The sequence below is a fragment of the Salmo trutta genome, chromosome 8 (genome assembly GCF_901001165.1).
Source record: "Salmo trutta chromosome 8, fSalTru1.1, whole genome shotgun sequence".
Taxonomy (NCBI): Eukaryota; Metazoa; Chordata; class Actinopteri; order Salmoniformes; family Salmonidae; genus Salmo; species Salmo trutta.
In genome coordinates, this window is record NC_042964.1 from 33,898,909 (window position 1) to 33,918,713 (window position 19,805).

At 45.9% G+C, this 19,805-nt stretch overlaps 1 protein-coding gene across 2 annotated transcripts in view; it reads left to right on the forward strand.

The window, feature by feature from the left end:
* Positions 1 to 215: 215 nt before the first annotated feature.
* LOC115198742 (receptor-type tyrosine-protein phosphatase zeta-like) overlaps positions 216 to 19,805 on the forward strand; it is a 51,919-nt gene continuing 32,329 nt past the window's right edge. For both annotated transcript variants that reach the window (XM_029760978.1, XM_029760980.1), the window contains exon 1: positions 216 to 457. In XM_029760978.1, coding sequence (XP_029616838.1) covers positions 394 to 457 — 64 coding nt within the window. In that variant the 5' untranslated portion in view covers positions 216 to 393. The remainder of the gene's footprint in view (positions 458 to 19,805) is intronic.

The following is a 19,805-nucleotide window of genomic DNA, read 5'->3' on the forward strand; positions in this document are numbered from 1 at the left end:
TCATTAGGCAATAAATTGGCAATTCGTCTTTGTGAGTAAAAGTTTTACCTTCTGAATGTGCACGTTTCACTTTTATCACTAGCCATTTCATATCACCATTCAGAGAGTATGTTCAACAATCTGTTTTTTTCCCTCCCGATGCGCCTGTGTGAGTAGTGGGCGGCGCGCATAACCAATCCCCCTCTCCATACCCAGCCAGTGTTGTACGTGAGAGAGTGGAGCCACTCCGTTTCTTCCAAGCAGAGAGCGAAAGACAGGGAGGAAAGAGAGGCAGGAGGACCGGAGCGACGACATCGTCGGTATGAAGCAAGTGTAGCATCTTAGAATTTCAGATTGTTTAGCAACAATATTTTTTTTAGTTTAAAATTCATTTTTTGCGCTGAATCGGAGACTATGGAACTGACTGTATCCAGGGTGCTGATTTCCATTGCGCAGCTCCTGGTTTCCTGCCAGATAGGTAAGGAAGAAGAACATTAATAGATTTTGAAAAGTGCAATGATTTGTGTGATATGCATTATCACTGAGTGTGCACAGCGCATGTCTGTAACAGGCTGTAGGCTCTATATTTGATGTCATAGTGCATTCACTCAACGATGCCATATTTGACACTGGCAAACAAATAAAGACAGGGACCACGGTGAACTTAAAATGTGCATCCCAAATGCCACTCCACCTGACACGTCTCATGACTGTGTATTTGGAGAAATTACACTGTTGATTTATCATGAAGAGACTTTTAACATTTGGAGAACTTCATTTTGATGGAAGCATTTCGCTTGATGTTTTATGCGCACTCATTTGTAGGCTGTTAACAGAGAGTTTCTGATGGAATTTGGGCACGCCATTGAGAGAGAGCCTTTAACTGGTGAAGCCATTGAAACATGGCATGAACACTGACCATAGGGTTGGGTTCGTGAATGGTTTTCTGGTCAACGATTAGATGGAAAAGAAAGAGCAAGTGCTTTTGAGAGATTTGAGATCTGCCATCTGCATTTTACGTTTCTTCTGATCCCTTGGCTGAGTCGTTATCTGTGATCTAAAAGACGCATCTAAGAGATGGACAGTTTTGCTGGCCGGTTTTATGGGAATTGGGAATTATGGGGAAAATTCTTTGGAGGGAAATGAAGGAGGGAGCACATCTCTAAGCCATCTGTTCCTCAATATTCCAGGCCACCATACAGGAGTAGGCTACCCCCCCCCCCCCCCTCCACACACACACACACACACTGCATAGGACACTCACACTGTGTCTCACAAATAGACACATCCATCTGCATGCAAGACTCACCAATTTGACTGTTTGGATACAATTCACACCATGCCATATGTTTTATATATATATATATATATATATATATATATATATATATATATACTGTAGACCACATTACGGTAATTAGCCTAGATATGAACAGTGCAGAACAGTACATTAGGAACTCATTGTAAAGTAACTTCAGCTGTGGTGTGTGCCAGTGCCTCAGCTGGCAGAGCTGAGCATGACCACGGTCAGGGTCAAGTTTTGGGCATGGTTAGTGGGAATGGCTAGGGTTAGGGTCAAGTTTTCAGGATTCAGTTTTCAATTCAGTCGGTTCAGAAAGTTCAGAAATCCTCATAGGAAACAATGGATTATTGACTGAATTGAAAACGGAACTGACCCCAACCCTGATCAGGAGAGCCCGGGGAGAGTTCATAAGCATGAGCGTGGTAATGACATAATACCCATTGATCAGAGCCAGCAGCGCTATAGGGCAGGCTCTCTTTATTTCTCTCAGGGCTGGGTGGACAGGGACAGGGTTGGTGTACGTGAGAGGCTCTGAGAGCACACAGAGTATGTTAGTTACACCATCAGTGGGGCATCAGAGTAGCTCTCATCCTGGCACTGCTGCTGATCGGTGGATCATTGTGGATAATGTTGCCCTGTTATGTATATAAATGAGATCGGTGTAACACCCTCGATGGGCAGGGCAAGAGTGTCGTTCCACCTCAAAAAAGCAGAAGCATTTCAACACCCACCATGTCAGATTGTTCTGAAATTGTTTCTGTAGTTAGAAAGAAATAAGATTAGAATTCTTGCAACATTATTTTGTTGAAATATAATTTTCTTCTCTGAGAAATTAAGCTAATTGATTATATCCAAATTTGGCCATTTAAATGTATAGGGTTCATATAATATTCCAAAAATATAGTACCTAACATCTGATTTGGACCCAACTTTCTTCTAACAATGAGTTAGACATGAGGAATCCAAAGAGACTGTCTGAAGCCACCCACAGACCACACACCCCAACAACGAATATATAGTATCAGTTCTCTATGTCTGACAAGTAGCATGAAGCTGCGGCTCTGAGTATTGCTTCCCTGCTCTGAGTAAGGTATTCCCAGTGAATTTGATGATGTTTTTTCCCCCCCCTGTTTAGAGAAATGATTCATTGAAGTTGTTAGGTTAACGTCCCATCCTACATCCTGGTATTACCAAGTTCTGACCACTAGGCGGTGCTGTTCCTGCTTTTAGGTGATATTTGTTAAAGAATCCTCCCCTCAATGTTAAAGGGATAGTTCACCCAAATTACAAAATGACAATTACAAAATGACCTATTGGTTTCCTTACCCTGTAAGCGGTCTATGGACAAGGTATGACAGCAATCCATGCTTTGGTTTTATTGTTCACTGTTTCAAATTCTGAATTTGTAGCATTTGTGGCACAAATCCAATGCAAGTCAACAGTATCTATATTAGCAAATCATGCTAAAGTATCAAAAAAGTATTTTGTAGCTCAACGATGTTACTTGTAGATATTTGTATATGAAGCGTGAAAAATGCATTGACTAACATTGACTTGCATTGGATTTGTGCCACAAATTCAAAAAAGTTAGCATTTGAAACATCACCATCTAATGGTCAGAACCTGGTAGTATCAGGATGTACTGAAGGATGGGACATAAACCTAACAACTTCAATGACTAATTTCTCTGAACGGGGGAAAAAAACCATCACCAAATTCACTGACAATACATTACATAGTATGAAGAAACAATACTCAGAACCGCAGCTCCATACTACTAGTCAGACATGGAGAACTGTCACGTCCTGGCCAGTATATAAGGTTAATTGTTTGTAGTTTGGTCAGGGCGTGACAGAGGGTATTTGTTTTATGTGGTTCGGGGTGGTGTGTTTGTGTAAAGGGTGTTTGATTTAGTATGTCCGGGTTTTGGTTTATGTCTAGGTAGTTCTATGTGGAGTCTAGTATGTCTGTTTCTATGTCTGGTGAATTGGTGTTGGGACTCTCAGTTGAAGGCAGGTGTTTTCTATCTGCCTTTGATTGAGAGTCTCATAAATGAGGGTGTGTTTGTGTTTGTGTTTTGTGGGTGATTGTTCTGTGTTCAGCCCTAGGCTTTGCCAGACTGTTTTGTTGTTCGTTGGTTAGTTCTAGTAGCTTTGTTATTTTGTATTCAGTTGTTTTTTGTAAGTTAATAAATCTAAATATGAGCATACACGTACCTGCTGCATTTTGGTCCTCATTCCCCGACGACAACCGTGACAGAATCACCCACCACCAAAGGACCAAGCAGCAGGAGAACAGCATGGATGGATGGACATGGGCGGATTTAAGGAGGTTCGTGTCCAGGGCTATGGAAGAGTTAAGGGAACCCGAGAGGCAGCCCCAAGAAATTTTTGGGGGGGGGCACAAGGGCTGTGAAGAGGGGCAAGGATGGAGCCCCAGGCCAGCTTCCCGCACTAGCCCTGAGGTACGTGTCTCCAATCTGGTACGCCCAGTACCAGCACCCCGCACCAAGCCCAAGGTGCGTGTCCCCAGCCCCGCCAGTCAACAGTCGTCGGAGCTGCCCGCCAGTCAACAGTCGTCGGAGCTGCCCGCCAGTCAACAGTATTCGGAGCTGCCCGCCAGTCAACAGTCGTCGGAGCTGCCCGTCAGTCAACAGTCGTCGGAGCTGCCCGTCAGTCAACAGTCGTCGGAGCTGCCCGTCAGTCAACAGTCGTCGGAGCTGCCCGTCAGTCAACAGTCGTCGGAGCTGCCCGTCAGTCAACAGTCGTCGGAGCTGCCCGTCAGTCAACAGTCGTCGGAGCTGCCCGTCAGTCAACAGTCGTCGGAGCTGCCCGCCAGTCAACAGTCGCCGGAGTGGTCAGACTGCGCTGAACTGCCGGAGTGGTCAGACTGCGCTGAACTGCCGGAGTGGTCAGACTGCGCTGAACTGCCGGAGTGGTCAGACTGCGCTGAACTGCCGGAGTGGCCAGACTGCGCTGAACTGCCGGAGTGGCCAGACTGCGCTGAACTGCCGGAGTGGCCAGACTGCGCTGAACTGCCGGAGTGGCCAGACTGCGCTGAACTGCCGGAGTGGCCAGACTGCGCTGAACTGCCGGAGTGGCCAGACTGCGCTGAACTGCCGGAGTGGCCAGACTGCGCTGAACTGCCGGAGTGGCCAGACTGCGCTGAACTGCCGGAGTTGCCAGACTGCGCTGAACTGCCGGAGTGGCCAGACTGCGCTGACCTGCCGGAGTGGCCAGACTGCGCTGACCTGCCGGAGTGGCCAGACTGCGCTGACCTGCCGGAGTGGCCAGACTGCCCTGACCTGCCGGAGTGGCCAGACTGCCCTGACCTGCCGGAGTGGCCAGACTGCCCTGACCTGCCGGAGTGGCCAGACTGCCCTGACCTGCCGGAGTGGCCAGACTGCCCTGACCTGCCGGAGTGGCCAGACTGCCCTGACCTGCCGGAGTGGCCAGACTGCCCTGACCTGCCGGAGTGGCCAGACTGCCCTGACCTGCCGGAGTGGCCAGACTGCCCTGACCGCCCCGAGCTGACAGACTGCCCCGAGCTGACAGACTGCCCCGAGCTGACAGACTGCCCAGACGGCCCCGAGCCGCCAGACTGCCCCGAGCCGCCAGACTGCCCCGAGCCGCCAGACTGCCCCGAGCCGCCAGACTGCCCCGAGCCGCCAGACTGCCCCGAACGGCCAGAACCTGAGCCGCCTCCAATATAGGTGGGTTGGGGAGGGGGGGTGTAGCACAGTGCCGTCGTTGACGGCAGCCACCCTCCCTTCCCTCCCTTTAGAAAGGGGGAAATCTTTCTTTTGGGTATTGTTTGGGGGTATTTATATTTTTTTTGTGTTAAGGTGCTTCTGGGGTAGCACCTTTAAGGGGGGGGGTACTGTCACGTCCTGGCCAGTATATAAGGTTAATTGTTTGTAGTTTGGTCAGGGCGTGACAGAGGGTATTTGTTTTATGTGGTTCGGGGTGGTGTGTTTGTGTAAAGGGTGTTTGATTTAGTATGTCCGGGTTTTGGTTTATGTCTAGGTAGTTCTATGTGGAGTCTAGTATGTCTGTTTCTATGTCTGGTGAATTGGTGTTGGGACTCTCAGTTGAAGGCAGGTGTTTTCTATCTGCCTTTGATTGAGAGTCTCATAAATGAGGGTGTGTTTGTGTTTGTGTTTTGTGGGTGATTGTTCTGTGTTCAGCCCTAGGCTTTGCCAGACTGTTTTGTTGTTCGTTGGTTAGTTCTAGTAGCTTTGTTATTTTGTATTCAGTTGTTTTTTGTAAGTTAATAAATCTAAATATGAGCATACACGTACCTGCTGCATTTTGGTCCTCATTCCCCGACGACAACCGTGACAAGAACGGATACTGTATACTTGTTGTTGGGGTGTGATTGGCGTGGGATGTGGGGGGTCCGTAGGTGGCTTTTGAGAATATCTTTGAATTTCTCATGTCTAACTCATTGTTTGAAAAAAGTTTGGTCCAAATTGAATCTCAGGTAGTAAATGTATTGAATATTGAATGAATTGATTTGAATTTGGGTGCAATCATAATAGCTTAATTTCTCAGAGATCAAATAATATTTTAACAAAATAGTGTTGAAGGAATGCTCATCCTATCTGTTTCTAACTACAGAAACGATATCAGAACGATGTGACAGGGTGGGTGTCATGGCTTGCTGAAATGACATGGGACGACCCTAGAGTGTTATTGAATGAATGGGAAAAATTGATCTTCCACGCTGTTCTCTCCATGGGAGTGATTGGGATGTATGAAGTAACAGCATGCGATGGTGTACTCTGCTATCTAGAACCTACAAGGGTTCTCTGGCTGTCCCCATAGGATAACTCTTTGAAGAACCCATTTTGGTTCCAGGTAGAACCCTTTCCACAGATGGTTCTAGATGGAACCCACAAGGGTTCTACCTGGAAACAAAAACGGTTCTCCTATAGGACTGGGAATTGCCAGGGACCTCTCGATACGATCTTATCACGATATATCACAATTCTATATGTATTGCGACTTGATACTGTGATTTTTATCGCGATTCAACGTTCCAAACATATTGCTCACTGTATGTCTGCTACAGAGGGACAACAGAGACCCATAATAAAAACGAGTCTTGATCAGTCGTGGATATAAAAGAGCTGAAAACATGTTGGCTCACCATTTAAAAAGAAGATTGAGGCCAAGCTATAGGAGGAGAAATACACACGTTTTGGCACTGGCACAGCCGACTAGCGATAACTAACGCTAACTACCTAGCAACAAATAAATCGATGTCATAGAATCATTATAATATAGTCAACAATAATATCACGATACTCCACTGTAGACATCCCCCCCCCATCCCTATTCTCCCATGGGAACAGCTGAAGAACCTTTATGGAACCCTTTTTTCTAAAAGTGTGGGTTGGGTTCTTTGCTGGTCAGTCAGACCGACGGAGTTGAATAGAATACAATAGAATACAATCGAGTATCTCTTGGGTCACGTTAACAGATGGTTGATGCTCTCTTTAATGAGCTGTAGCAGCAACAGCCTGTGTGAGACCGTAGCAGTTGCAGTGTAACTACCCTATGTGGATGTGGTGAGGGTGGGTGAGCCTGGGTGAGCCTGCTGAGTACTGTTACGGGATCCAGCATCATTAATTAGGCTAGTTTACTCCGCTCTAAACCCACGGTGTATAGTTAATTGGCATTTGGCAGCATGTCCACTGCAGTTTCCTTTGAACCTTGACAGAATGCACATGGAATAACGCAAACAAAGCCCTAGACCAGAGCACTAGATAATGAAACATAATGAAAAGCCAGAAGGACTTTTAAAAATAGAATAGGAGTCTTCTACTGAATAGACACCTGCTAGTGTTGCGGACACAAATGTGTCTGGGTCAAACCAGTAACCAATTCAACTGCAACCCGGGTTAGGCTCATTTACATCCAATCATGATTGTAAATAATTACTGCTTATAAAACCTTTATTAACTGTGTATTCTGATACTATTTATAATAGGAGCAATTTGCCTTAATAAAGACATCTCTTTGGAACTGTCATAGAAGCAGGTCATACACCTGATGCTATAGAACCAAAAGGGCTTCTTCCAAGGAATGGTTCCATTTAGAACCCAGAACCCTTTCAGAACTCTTTTTTTCCCTAGCTCTGTAAATCATTTTCCTTATCAATCAACATCACCTAAAGAGACCTGTGATACAAGCAGATGATGCGTAACAGAGAAGCTATACATTAGCCATCAGGTTTGACTGGTTTACCCCTGGGTGCTTATGACGTCTTGTGATCTAAAATATCTGGTCATTAGTCCCATGTGTAGTTATGTCATCCTAATGCTACGTAGGTAATGAGGAGAGAGCGAGCCCCCTCTCCCTCTGTGCTACGTACGTAATGAGGAGAGAGCGAGCCCCCTCTCCCTCTGTGCTACGTACGTAATGAGGAGAGAGCGAGCCCCCTCTCCCTCTGTGCTACGTACGTAATGAGGAGAGAGCGAGCCCCCTCTCCCTCTGTGCTACGTACGTAATGAGGAGAGAGCGAGCCCCCTCTCCCTCTGTGCTACGTACGTAATGAGGAGAGAGCGAGCCCCCTCTCCCTCTGTGCTACGTACGTAATGAGGAGAGAGCGAGCCCCCTCTCCCTCTGTGCTACGTACGTAATGAGGAGAGAGCGAGCCCCCTCTCCCTCTGTGCTACGTACGTAATGAGGAGAGAGCGAGCCCCCTCTCCCTCTGTGCTACGTACGTAATGAGGAGAGCGAGCCCCCTCTCCCTCTGTGCTACGTACGTAATGAGGAGAGAGCGAGCCCCCTCTCCCTCTGTGCTACGTACGTAATGAGGAGAGAGCGAGCCCCCTCTCCCTCTGTGCTACGTACATAATGAGGAGAGAGCGAGCCCCCTCTCCCTCTGTGCTACGTACTTAATGAGGAGAGAGCGAGCCCCCTCTCCCTCTGTGCTACGTACGTAATGAGGAGAGAGCGAGCCCCCTCTCCCTCTGTGCTACGTACGTAATGAGGAGAGAGCGAGCCCCCTCCTCCCTCTGTGCTACGTACGTAATGAGGAGAGAGCGAGCCTCCTCTCCCTCTGTGCTACGTACATAATGAGGAGAGAGCGAGCCCTCTCTCCCTCTGTGCTACGTACATAATGAGGAGAGAGCGAGCCCCCTCTCCCTCTGTGCTACGTACATAATGAGGAGAGAGCGAGCCCCTCTCCCTCTGTGCTACGTACGTAATGAGGAGAGAGCGAGCCCCCTCTCCCTCTGTGCTATGTACGTATGAGGAGAGAGCGAGCCCCCTCTCCCTCTGGACGATCTAATGATCGATGTCTCTTACGTTTGTGAAAAGACATCCACATGACCTCGCTCCATCTCTCTCCGTCAAATTAGATTTGTTTTCCCTTTCGGCCATTGCTTTTAAATGTTAAATGAGTTTAGACTAGAGTTAAATGTCAAAGAATCACTGATATGGTTTGTCTCCTCTTCTTATTTTAATGCCTGCCGTTTGGATTAGAGGAGAGAGACAGATGAATGTCGGTCTAGTCTGCTGTATAGCTATCTGTTTAGCCCTGTGTATCTGTCTTCAGAGACGGGAGTGTGTGTGGGTGGGTGGGCGTTCATGGAGACAAACATAGAGGCAGGATCTCACTTCTCGTACCATGTTTCTGTAAGTAGGCCTTTCTTCTGCCACAGAATCCATTGAGGACATTACATCCCCAAGTGTTCATCCGGAGTCTCTCCTGTCTCTCTTCGTGTTCATTTTCTCTTCTGATTTTTTTCTGTCCTGATTATTCACCAGACTATAAATCTAACAGATGATGTCAATATCACTAAGCTCACTCACCCGAAAGACAGAAATCTGTAACAGTAGCCATGGTAACATGTAATATGGTAAATTACTAGAACAAAATGATCTGGGGGAACGGCTTGCTCCACCAGACAGCGTGAATATGTTCCGTCTAATGTATGGATGGAAATAAGAGTTAGCTATGCAGTACGCCCTAGGCACACGTATCTCAAGTTAAGATCCAGCTCTGTAATAAGAACAGATGAGTTAGGATGTGATTTGGAACATGTGGTTTGTCCGTATCATTGACATCTCATCTGTCTCCCCTCCATGTCTCTCTCAAACACGGACGCATGGACGCACACACACACACACACACACACACACACACACACACACACACACACACACACACACACACACACACACACACACACACACACCACTGTTGAGGGCCAGTGTGTGTAGTGTTCCATAGTGCTCCATGTGGAAGATGAGATTGGAACTGTAGAACCGGACGGACCTTTACGCTGCAGCTCAGAAAATAGCCGCTCTGTCCCTCTGTGCTGCCAGCACAGCAAAGTCTTCATGGAAGGATGAATCTTGTTAAAAATATTGTCTAAAAAAACTATAATTGGCTTTATGGCTTATCTTACCACAAAGAGAAGTTAGACTCAGATTTGGATATAACTTATATGATAATAATTTATCATATAGGCACTCATTTTGATTAGGACTTCTTTTGATGTATCTGAAAGCAATATTATTAAATTATTCATGCCTATGCTTTATTTAAACCCTTTATTTGGTGTATTTTGAGTAAATGTATTTTATCAGCATGACATTCCTAGGCAACTGTAATGTAATTTATTCATAAGCATACTTCCCTTATATCGCTAATCCACTTACTGTCTCTCTGAGCCATGTAGTCACAGTTATTAGAGCTAGCTCCATCCCAGTCATGACTTTGATTGCAGCGTATTGTCTACTTGGTCTTACTGCGAGTTGAAGTTCCCTAGCAGTACTATACCATATGGTTCTTAGTATACCCTGCAATATCCCAAGATATATCAAAAATGTAAACAAGTAATGAATCATGTCTATAGCACCATGCCAGTACCAGTCCGTGGATGTCTACCTTATCATTCACCCGTACCCATAATGTTAACATGCACAGGAAAATCAATGGTGTACATTTAACTCTGAAAGTGTCAAATGTATACTATTATCAGTGAACATATATGTCCCACTGTACTGGTGTTACTTTTGAAAGTGTTAAAGATTTAACTATGTTGCAGTGTTACCCCATTTAACTCTTAAAATGTCCAAAGGAACTCGATTGTGGCGTTTGCAGAACTCAACTGTAGAGTAATATGCAACACCTACAGTGTAAAACATAACACTTGATTTAGAGTAAACTGGGCTCACTTTGCTTAGTGATGACGCTATTACACTTCCTCAGTGTAAGAAATTAACACCTGTAGTGTTACAGTACATCATTTTGGGTGTTGTTTTAACACTGTATGGTGTAAAACATAATTTGCATATTTCCCAGGGTGCCTTTTCTTTTTGAGTAAATTGGAGACTTAACACCCATGACTGTATTTGTTAGTGACAGAGACATGGTGGTTGAATTATTTCCTTTTAACAGCCTGTGGCTTTCACCAAATGAGTTCCTAGGGGAATGTTAGCATTCAAATTAAACTCTGACAATACAGTCTATATATCATAAGGCCTTAATTATTGGCCTAGTAAATGTCGTAGTTTTACCCTAACACAGCCGTGTTAGGAAACTCCCGGTTTCAATTGGAATCCTGACATAGTTAGGATATGTCAGGATTCTGCATTCAGAATGACAGTAAAGATTAAGAAACGTAATTAAAAAAAACACTACATAAACCATTTAAACCGGTACAACCATTTCAGATTTATTGCACACATTACTAACTAACTGATTGGATTAGTTTAGAAAAATGTATGTTATTTATCTTTGTGTCGGTTAAGATTAATGAATCAATCAATGTACATGGAAAAACACAAATATTAAAAACAATCCCCAAAAATATACCTGCAGTTGTCACGTTGTTAAAAATAGCAGGAGACGGGTGAGTCAAACGCAGGAGACTGAGATCCGTATAAGAGACGTATTTAATAAAGTCCAAAGGAATCACAACGACAAGGCAGGGTAAAAATAATCCACAGAACTGAAGGAGAACAGCTCCAAAATCCAATACACGGGGCGCAGCCCGGCAACCCTAATGCCTATCCGAAATGCGTTGTGGAAACCGAACAATACAAAAAACACTCCTGACTACGTACAACGTTACATGAAAACAATCCCGCACAAATCCCAAACAACAAACCGACAAACTAAATACACCCCCACTAATTACTAACAAGGAACAGGTGCGTACAAATACAGACATAACCAACAGACACTGAAACATCGATCGGTGGCAGCTAGTAGGCCGGCGACGACGACCGCCGAGCGCCGCCCGACATGGGAGGAGCGCCACCTTCTGTGGACGTTGTGACAGCAGTATAGCATGCAGGGAGATATAGTAATGATGGGTGTGGTTTTAATGGACTGTTTTACTCACCACAGAGTAAAACAATAACTCTCGTTATTAACACCAACACTTGGGTTTATTTTACACCACTGAGTGTTAATTTCACTCTTACAGAGTGAATGTAACTCCTGAATCAACACTAGAAATGTTACACTGAAAAATCAATCCTGGACAATTTGCTGTGTGGCATCAGCCCAGACAGGGCATTGGCTAGCTACAGAGAGCTACAGTGGACGGTCCCCAAGTCGTGCTCTTTCTTAGAACATCCTAAATCACCCTCATCCACAGTGTAAATGTTTAGAAAGCAGTGACAGCAGAGAGGGGGAGGGAGGAAGAGGAGGGCAGTGAAACTAAAAGGCCAGAGAGAAAGAGATATTCTATTTTCTCTTCTCTCCCTCTTGACTTCAGGAAGTTGGTTTGGAGTTATAGCGTCAGCCTGACAAGAGCAGGCTTGTCTGTGGCTGGGCAGTCTGTCACAAAGGACAGTGTTGTTTAAAGGAGAGAGACTTTAATAAGAGGCAGTGGGAGATGGTGGGTCTTGGGGAATGAGATGACTGAGGCTGGGGGGGAACCCAGGGAAAGCCGGTGGGAGAGGGGCTGCAGACTGCAGTGAAAGATGGAGGGGAACCTCAAGTGAGAGGTAGTTGGGGGGGGGGGGGGGGCAGTGAAAGATGGGGGAGTGTGTGTCCATGGTGATGGGAGAGGCAGCAGAGGATGTCCGTGTGGAAATCAGGGTGGCCAGACGCCACAATACATTCTACGGTTGTCAAGGAGTCCAGTGCTGATGCTCTCTGCATGCTGATGGAACTGATGGAAAACCTGTGATGCATCTCAATACTGTATGCCACTTCCTCTCCTTGTCTCCTTTCCTTCAGGAAGCCACATTAGACTATTGAGATGCTTATATAACTCAGTGCTGTGATGCTGAGCAGATGAACACGGTGCATTTCACTGCACTCAGAGTGGGAGAACCGACTGGTTCTAACATACACACACACGCAGGCAAACACACACGAACACACACACCATCCTCACTAACTCACATGGACACAATCCTACATACCCAAGTAACAACTAAACACACTACCAGTGTACACACAGTCATGACTTCAAAGTGGGACAGAGCATTTATGTCATCATCAACCACACAACCCCAGTGGGGCTGACTACAGTAAGTGCAGTGACTGTACCTGGCTCTAAAATACTGGCTTTTGGTTATTAAGCTCTCTGTTCCTCTGTTTTCTCCAGCTCTCTGTGTTCTCTCCCCTCCCCGGGGGTGTCTCTCTCTGTGACTGAGTTATTTATGAGTTCTTCTTGGGATGCAGCCCCTATTTCAGACAGGAGGAGCTCGGAGGAAGGAGCTGAAACTTTGTGTTTGTTATTTTAGGCCATCCCTCACCAGGGAACTCCCTGGCTAGCGGCTCACATTAATAACAGGCTTTTTCATGGGTTGTTTGTTCACAAATGCTGTATTTCATGGAGAGTTTTGTGGAGGAGACAAATAAACCCTCTCCATCGGCATTAAACTTAATCTCATTAAGCAGAATTTGGAGAAAAGCTACCTTGACCAAGTCTTCAGAGTGCAGGACCATAGGAGAGATTGATGGGCTCTTCTTGAGTGCGATGCACCGCACACACTCATTTATGTCAATGGATGCAGCAGAATCAGGGGAGGAGTAGTCACAGAGGCACAGAATCTGTCATAGAAATGGAATGATACAGACAAACTCCCATGATGCATGAGCAGACCTTCCACAGGCCTATCACTGAGAACAAGACAGCTCTGTCCAGTGTCTTAAACTGGGAGCCATTTTAGCGCTTATGGCTCTGGTTAAAAACCCAGTTGTTCTCAACAGAAGGTGAAGTTAAACCACTCAGCAAATTATCCAGTCTAAAATCAACACCGATAGTGTTAAATTTAACACTGGTCCAGTGTCTATATGGGTCCACACTTATCAGTGTTAAATGAACACACTGCTTAGTGTAAAGCCTTGGTTTTGGTTGAGACATGGTTGTTGCATTCATCCATGTTCAGTCCTGTGGCCTCAGCAAATATGTTATCATTCAATTCTTTAACACACTGCAACTGTCATAGGCGTCGTAAGGATTGGACCAAGGCGCAGCGGGTAAAGTGCTGATCTTCTTAATTTATTAAAGAACACTCAAAACAAAATAAACAAATGACGATAACAGTTCCATAAGGCTCCCAGGCTATACAGAAAATAACCACCCACAAAACACAAGTGAAACAAACCCAACTAAATATGGCCTCCAATTAGAGACAACGACAACCAGCTGCCTCTAATTGGAGGTCATTTCCAAAAACCCAACATAGAAATAGAAAACTAGATATACACATAGAAATAGAAAATATAAAACATAAACCAAAAACACACAAAACAAACACCCCCTGCCACGCCCTGACCAAACTACAATGACAAATAACCCCTTTTACTGGTCAGGATGTGACAGTACCCCCCCCCAAAAGGTGCAGACCCCGAATGCACCTCAAAAAACACAAAAAAAACACAAAAACAACCCCAAACTTAAAGGGAGGGAAGGGAGGGTGGCCACCGTCAACAACGGTCCCTGTGCTACACCCCCCCTCCCAATCCTCCCACTACGGAGGTGGCTCTGGCTCTGGGCGCAGCTCTCGTTCAGAAGACCCTGGGCTGAGGGGCGTCGCTGGAGACTCCGGGCTGAGGTGCGTCGCTGGAGACTCCGGGCTGAGGGGCGTCGCTGGAGACTCAGGGCTGAGGGGCGTCGCTGGAGAGTCAGGGCTGAGGGGAGTCGCTGGAGACTCAGGGCTGAGGGGAGTCGCTGGAGACTCAGGGCTAAGGGGCGTCGCTGGAGACTCAGGGCTGAGGAGCGTCGCTGGAGACTCAGGGCTGAGGAGCGTCGCTGGAGACTCAGGGCTGAGGAGCGTCGCTGGAGACTCAGGGCTGAGGAGCGTCGCTGAAGGCTCAGGGCTGAGGAGCGTCGCTGGAGGCCTGATGCGTGGGACTGGCATAGGAGGCGCCAGACTATTAACACGCACCTCAGGGCTAGTGCGGGGAGCAGGAACAAGACGTACTGGACTGGGCAGGCGCACTGAAGGTCTGATGCGTGGGACTGGCTTTGGAGGCGCCAGACTAGTAACACGCACCTCAGGGCTAGTGCGGAGAGCAGGAACAGGACGTATTGGACTGGGCAGGCGCACTAGAGGCCTGATGTGTGGGGCTGGCTTTGGAGGCGCCAGCCTAGTAACACGCACCTCAGGGCTAGTGCGAGGAGCAGGAACAGGCACAGGGTACACTGGGTCTTGGAGACGCACTGGAGGTCTGGAGCACACGGCCTGCACAACCCGTCCTGGCTGGATAGTCACTGTAGCCTGGCACGGGCGGAGCGCTGGCACAGGGCGAACTGGGCTGTGCTGGGGAATGAGGGCTGCCATGCGTAGAGCAGGCGCAAGGTAAACTGGGCCGAGGAGACGCACTGGAGACCAGATCCGCTGTGCCGGCACACTTCTTCCTGGCTGCCGGCCAACTCTCGCCCGGCAACGCTGCGGAGCCCTTATTGGCCGTACCGGACTGTGCGTGTGTATGGGCGACTCCGTGCGCATTTCTGCGTAACAAGGTGCTTGCTTGATCCGTCGCTCTCCATAATAAGCATGGGGAGTTGGCTCAGGTCTCCACTCTGACTCTGCCCAACACAGGAAAGAAAACGACAACCAGCTGCCTCTAATTGGAGGTCATTTCCAAAAACCAAACATAGAAATAGAAAACTAGATATACACATAGAAATAGAAAATATAGAACATAAACCAAAAACACCGAAACACACAAAACAAACACCCCCTGCCACGCCCTGACCAAACTACAATGACAAATAACCCCTTTTACTGGTCAGGATGTGACAGCAACACATACTTATTTTCAAAGACCATGTTTTACCCTAATACAGTGGCCTGAAACTAATGGTATATAGGCCACATCAGGCCTGCAAATCAAATTATGCTTGCTTGTAAAGGGATGTGTAATTCCTTTTGGAATCAAGCCAGAGTGGGAATAACCAACATTTTACATTTTTATTCACCCACAACCTGCATTAAGAATGACTGCTGGGTTGGTAAGACTAAGATATGAGATGACATAAATCATCTAAACTGGAACCACCATTTCAGTAATGTGTGCAATAAATCCGCTTATCAGATTGGATTAGTTTAGAAACATTTATGTTATTTATTTTTGAGTAGCGTAAGATTAATTAATCAATCAATTTACATGCAAAAACAGAGATAATGAAACAAACAATATAAAAAAATCTACCTGAAATACAGCATGCTGGGAAATATGATATTAATGAGCGTGGTTTTGGTTTAACACATGGTTATTTGCACCAACACTGGGGGTCTTTTACACTAATGAGTGTTAATTTAACAATTACAGAGTTAATTTAACACCTGAATCAACACTAGATAATGTTACACTGAAAAATCAACGCCAGGTAAGATTTGCCGATTTTCTGTGCAGCAGCAGTGAGCTTGATGGTTGATGATGATAAATTTCCCTCTTTCAATAATGACATTTCAATTTAAAAAAGTATTTATTGTCCCTAAGAGGGATATTTGTTCCACTGTCATTTCACTGTCCAGATGTTCTGGACAGTTGTTCTAACCTCCAGCTGTTCCCCTATATTACCACCTATAGAAGTAGACCCTGAGGCCTCTAGGCTTCTAGGTCTCACATTCCCACGGTTACCACATGTCACATGTCTGACCTCACTGCAACAGCTGGGCCATGACACATTCCCATAGGCCCTCTCTAAAACCGACGCACATCATCATGATATGGATGTATGTTGTTATATATACCGCTAAGTCCCCTTAGAACAATGCGGAGTTTGACAGTGCTCAGAAGCTATGTCCCCTGTTTAATTTGGGCCTAACCCTCTTCAATCTTCCAGTGGTAGACCTGCAAGTAAAACCTGCAAGGAGAGAACACATGCTACTAAATCACTAATTCACACATGGCTTTCAGTCACAGCAGCTGTGATATGATGATGTCATGGGGTGTGGCAGGGAGGTATGAATGATTTGCTCTATGTCCAACAGGTGCTCTCTAGAATGTTTTCAGTGTGTATTGATCACAGGAAAGAATAATGATGATCATTGGCGTTTGGCATCGGGAATGCATTTCTGCTCTGCTAAAGCTCTTGAAAAGCTCTTGACGCCCCCCACTGCACAGACTCAGAGCTGGTGCCAGTCGTTCTGTCTCAGTGCCTCTTGTGTGGCGTGAGTAGCATATTATTCCTGTCCCCTCACAGACGGAGGATGTGTTCTACGATCCAGATACGTGATTTCACGACGCAGCAAACGGACCACGACCGTGGCCGTACGGTGAGTCCCTTGGGACAGTGAAGTGAACCACATGCTCTGGGCGGCTGAGCGGCTGAGTGGCTCAGTGCCCGGCCAGAGTAAAGTGAATCCTTCCAGTCTTTTAGTTTCAGTCCGAATCAGCTTTCATCTCTCTCAGGGGTCCACTAATCGGCTATTCATTAGCATGCTAGTAAGACTCTCCTCCGCTACAACAACACAGTGTACAGTACAGTCACACGCGGGCGGGCGCGCGCACACACACACACACACACACACACACACACACACACACACACACACACACACACACACACACACACACACACACACCATTAGTAGAAGGCCAGGTCAGGGACTCCCATGTTCTATCTAGAGTCTAGACTAGAGTGTTCAGGTTTGGCCTTTCTGTAATGACTGGCTCTATTGTAACAGATACGCTTTTAGTTCCTGGCCATGGCAGGCAGGCGCCCACTCAGTCTATCTGATCTGGGGTTAAAAGAAGAAGTCAACACTCGGCGGCTAACTAATTCACTTTATGACAGTTAGGAAACCATATTGGCTTTTAACCAAAGAAATAGTAACATTTGAGTGTGACTGTAACGTAGATTTATGAGCGCCATCAATAGAGCTGATAATGACAGAGAGAAGATGGAGAAAAGGGCCAAATGAAAGAAAGAGGGAAGGAAGGAAGGAGAGAGAAGGGAGTGAGAGAGAGCCAAAGAGGTTTCAGGCCAGCTTGAGTTTGACGCGTTCGTGGGTGATATAGTCATATATGAGCCCCATCGTTCGTGCTGAGAAGGACCAAAAGAAGGAGAGAAAAGGAGAGAAAGAGGAAGTAAAGGAAGGAGGGAGAGAGCCGAGAGGTTGTAGCTAGCGTTGATAATGGGCTCATTAACATCACACTGTGAGGGATTTTAATCTAATTTGCCTCTGGCTTCTCTCTGTGACACTGACTGAAGCAGGGCCAGGACACTGGGGCTCAGATGGATCTATCACACGGGAGGGGGGGCTGTGTGTGTGTGTGTGTGTGTGTGTGTGTGTGTGTGTGTGTGTGTGTGTGTGTGTGTGTGTGTGTGTGTGTGTGTGTGTGTGTAGTACAGCTCTTTCTTTCCCCAAGGCTGTTTCCCTCTAGAAGTTATAGCATACAGTTAGTATTGTGGCATAAAACAGAGGTCAGCGGTACATGGTAGAGACCTACAGTGGCTTGCGAAAGTATTCACCCCCCCTTGGCATTTTTCCTATTTTGTTGCCTTACAACCTAGAATTAAAATAGATTTTTGGGGGGGGGTTGTAATCATTTGATTTACACAACATGCCTACCACTTTGAAGATGCAAAATATTTTTTAATTGTGAAACAAACAAGAAATATGACAAAAAAATTGAAAACTTGAGCGTGCATAACTATTCACCCCCCAAAGCCAATACTTTGTAGAGCCACCTTTTGCAGCAATTACAGCTGCAAGTCTCTTGGGGTATGTCTCTATAAGCTTGGCACATCTAGCCACTGGGATTTTTGTCCATTCTTCAAGTCAATACTGCTCCAGCTCCTTCAAGTCATCCCAGTCTCAAATCTCTTGAAGACTGAAACAGGTTTCCCTCAAGAATTTCCCTGTATTTAGCGCCATCCATCATTCCTTCAATTCTTACCAGTTTCCCAGTCCCTGCCGATGAAAAACATCCTCAAAGCATGATGCTGCCACCACCATGCTTCACTGTGGGGATGGCGTTCTCAGGGTGATGAGAGGTGTTGGGTTTGTGCCAGACATAGTGTTTTCCTTGATGGCCAAAAAGCTCAATTTTAGTCTCATCTGACCAGAGTACCTTCTTCCATATGTTTGGGCAGTCTCCCACATGCCTTTTTGCGAACACCAAACATGTTAGCTTATTTTTTTCTGGCCACTCTACCATAAAGCCCAGCTCTGTGGAGTATATGGATTAAAGTGGTTCTATGGACAGATACTCCAATCCCCGCTGTGGAGCTTTGCAGCTCCTTCAGGGTTATCTTTGGTCTCTTTGTTGTCTCTCTGGTTAATCCCCTCCTTGCCTGGTCTGTGAGTTTTGGTGGGCGGCCCTCACTTGGCAGGTTTGTTGTGGTGCCATATTCTTTCCATTTTTTAATAATGGTTTTAATGGTGCTCCGTGGGATGTTCAAAGTTTCAGATATTTTTTTATAACCCAACCCTGATCTGTACTTCTCCACAACTTTGTCCCTGACCTGTTTGGAGAGCTCCTTGGTCTTCATAGTGCCGCTTGCTTGGTGGTGCCCCTTGCTTAGTGGTGTTGCAGACTCTGGGGCCTTTCATAACAGGTGTATATATACTGAGATCATGTGACAGATCATGTGACACTTAGATTGCACACAGGTGGACTTTATTTAACTAATTATGTGACTTCTGAAGGTAATTGGTTGCACCAGATCTTATTTAGGGGCTTCATAGCAAAGGGGTGAATACATATTCACCCTTTTCCGTTTTGAATTTTTTTGCATTTTTTGAAACAAGTAATTTTTTTTCATTTCACTTCACCAATTTGGACTATTTTGTGTATGTCAGTTACGTGAAATCCAAATAAAAATTCATTTAAATTACAGGTTGTAATGCAACAAAATAGGAAAAACGCCAAGGGGGTGAATACTTTTGCAAGGCACTGTATCCTAGATCCTGTATACTATAGAATGGAAAGCATGTATTCATATCAATGACTGTTTCTTCAGTGGTGACAATGGGCATTCTCCCTTCATCCCCCCGTCTTACTTTTTTACAGTATGGTAAAAACAATAGGATTATATGGAGCATTAGACCCACCACGTGACCACAACATAGGATAGAAA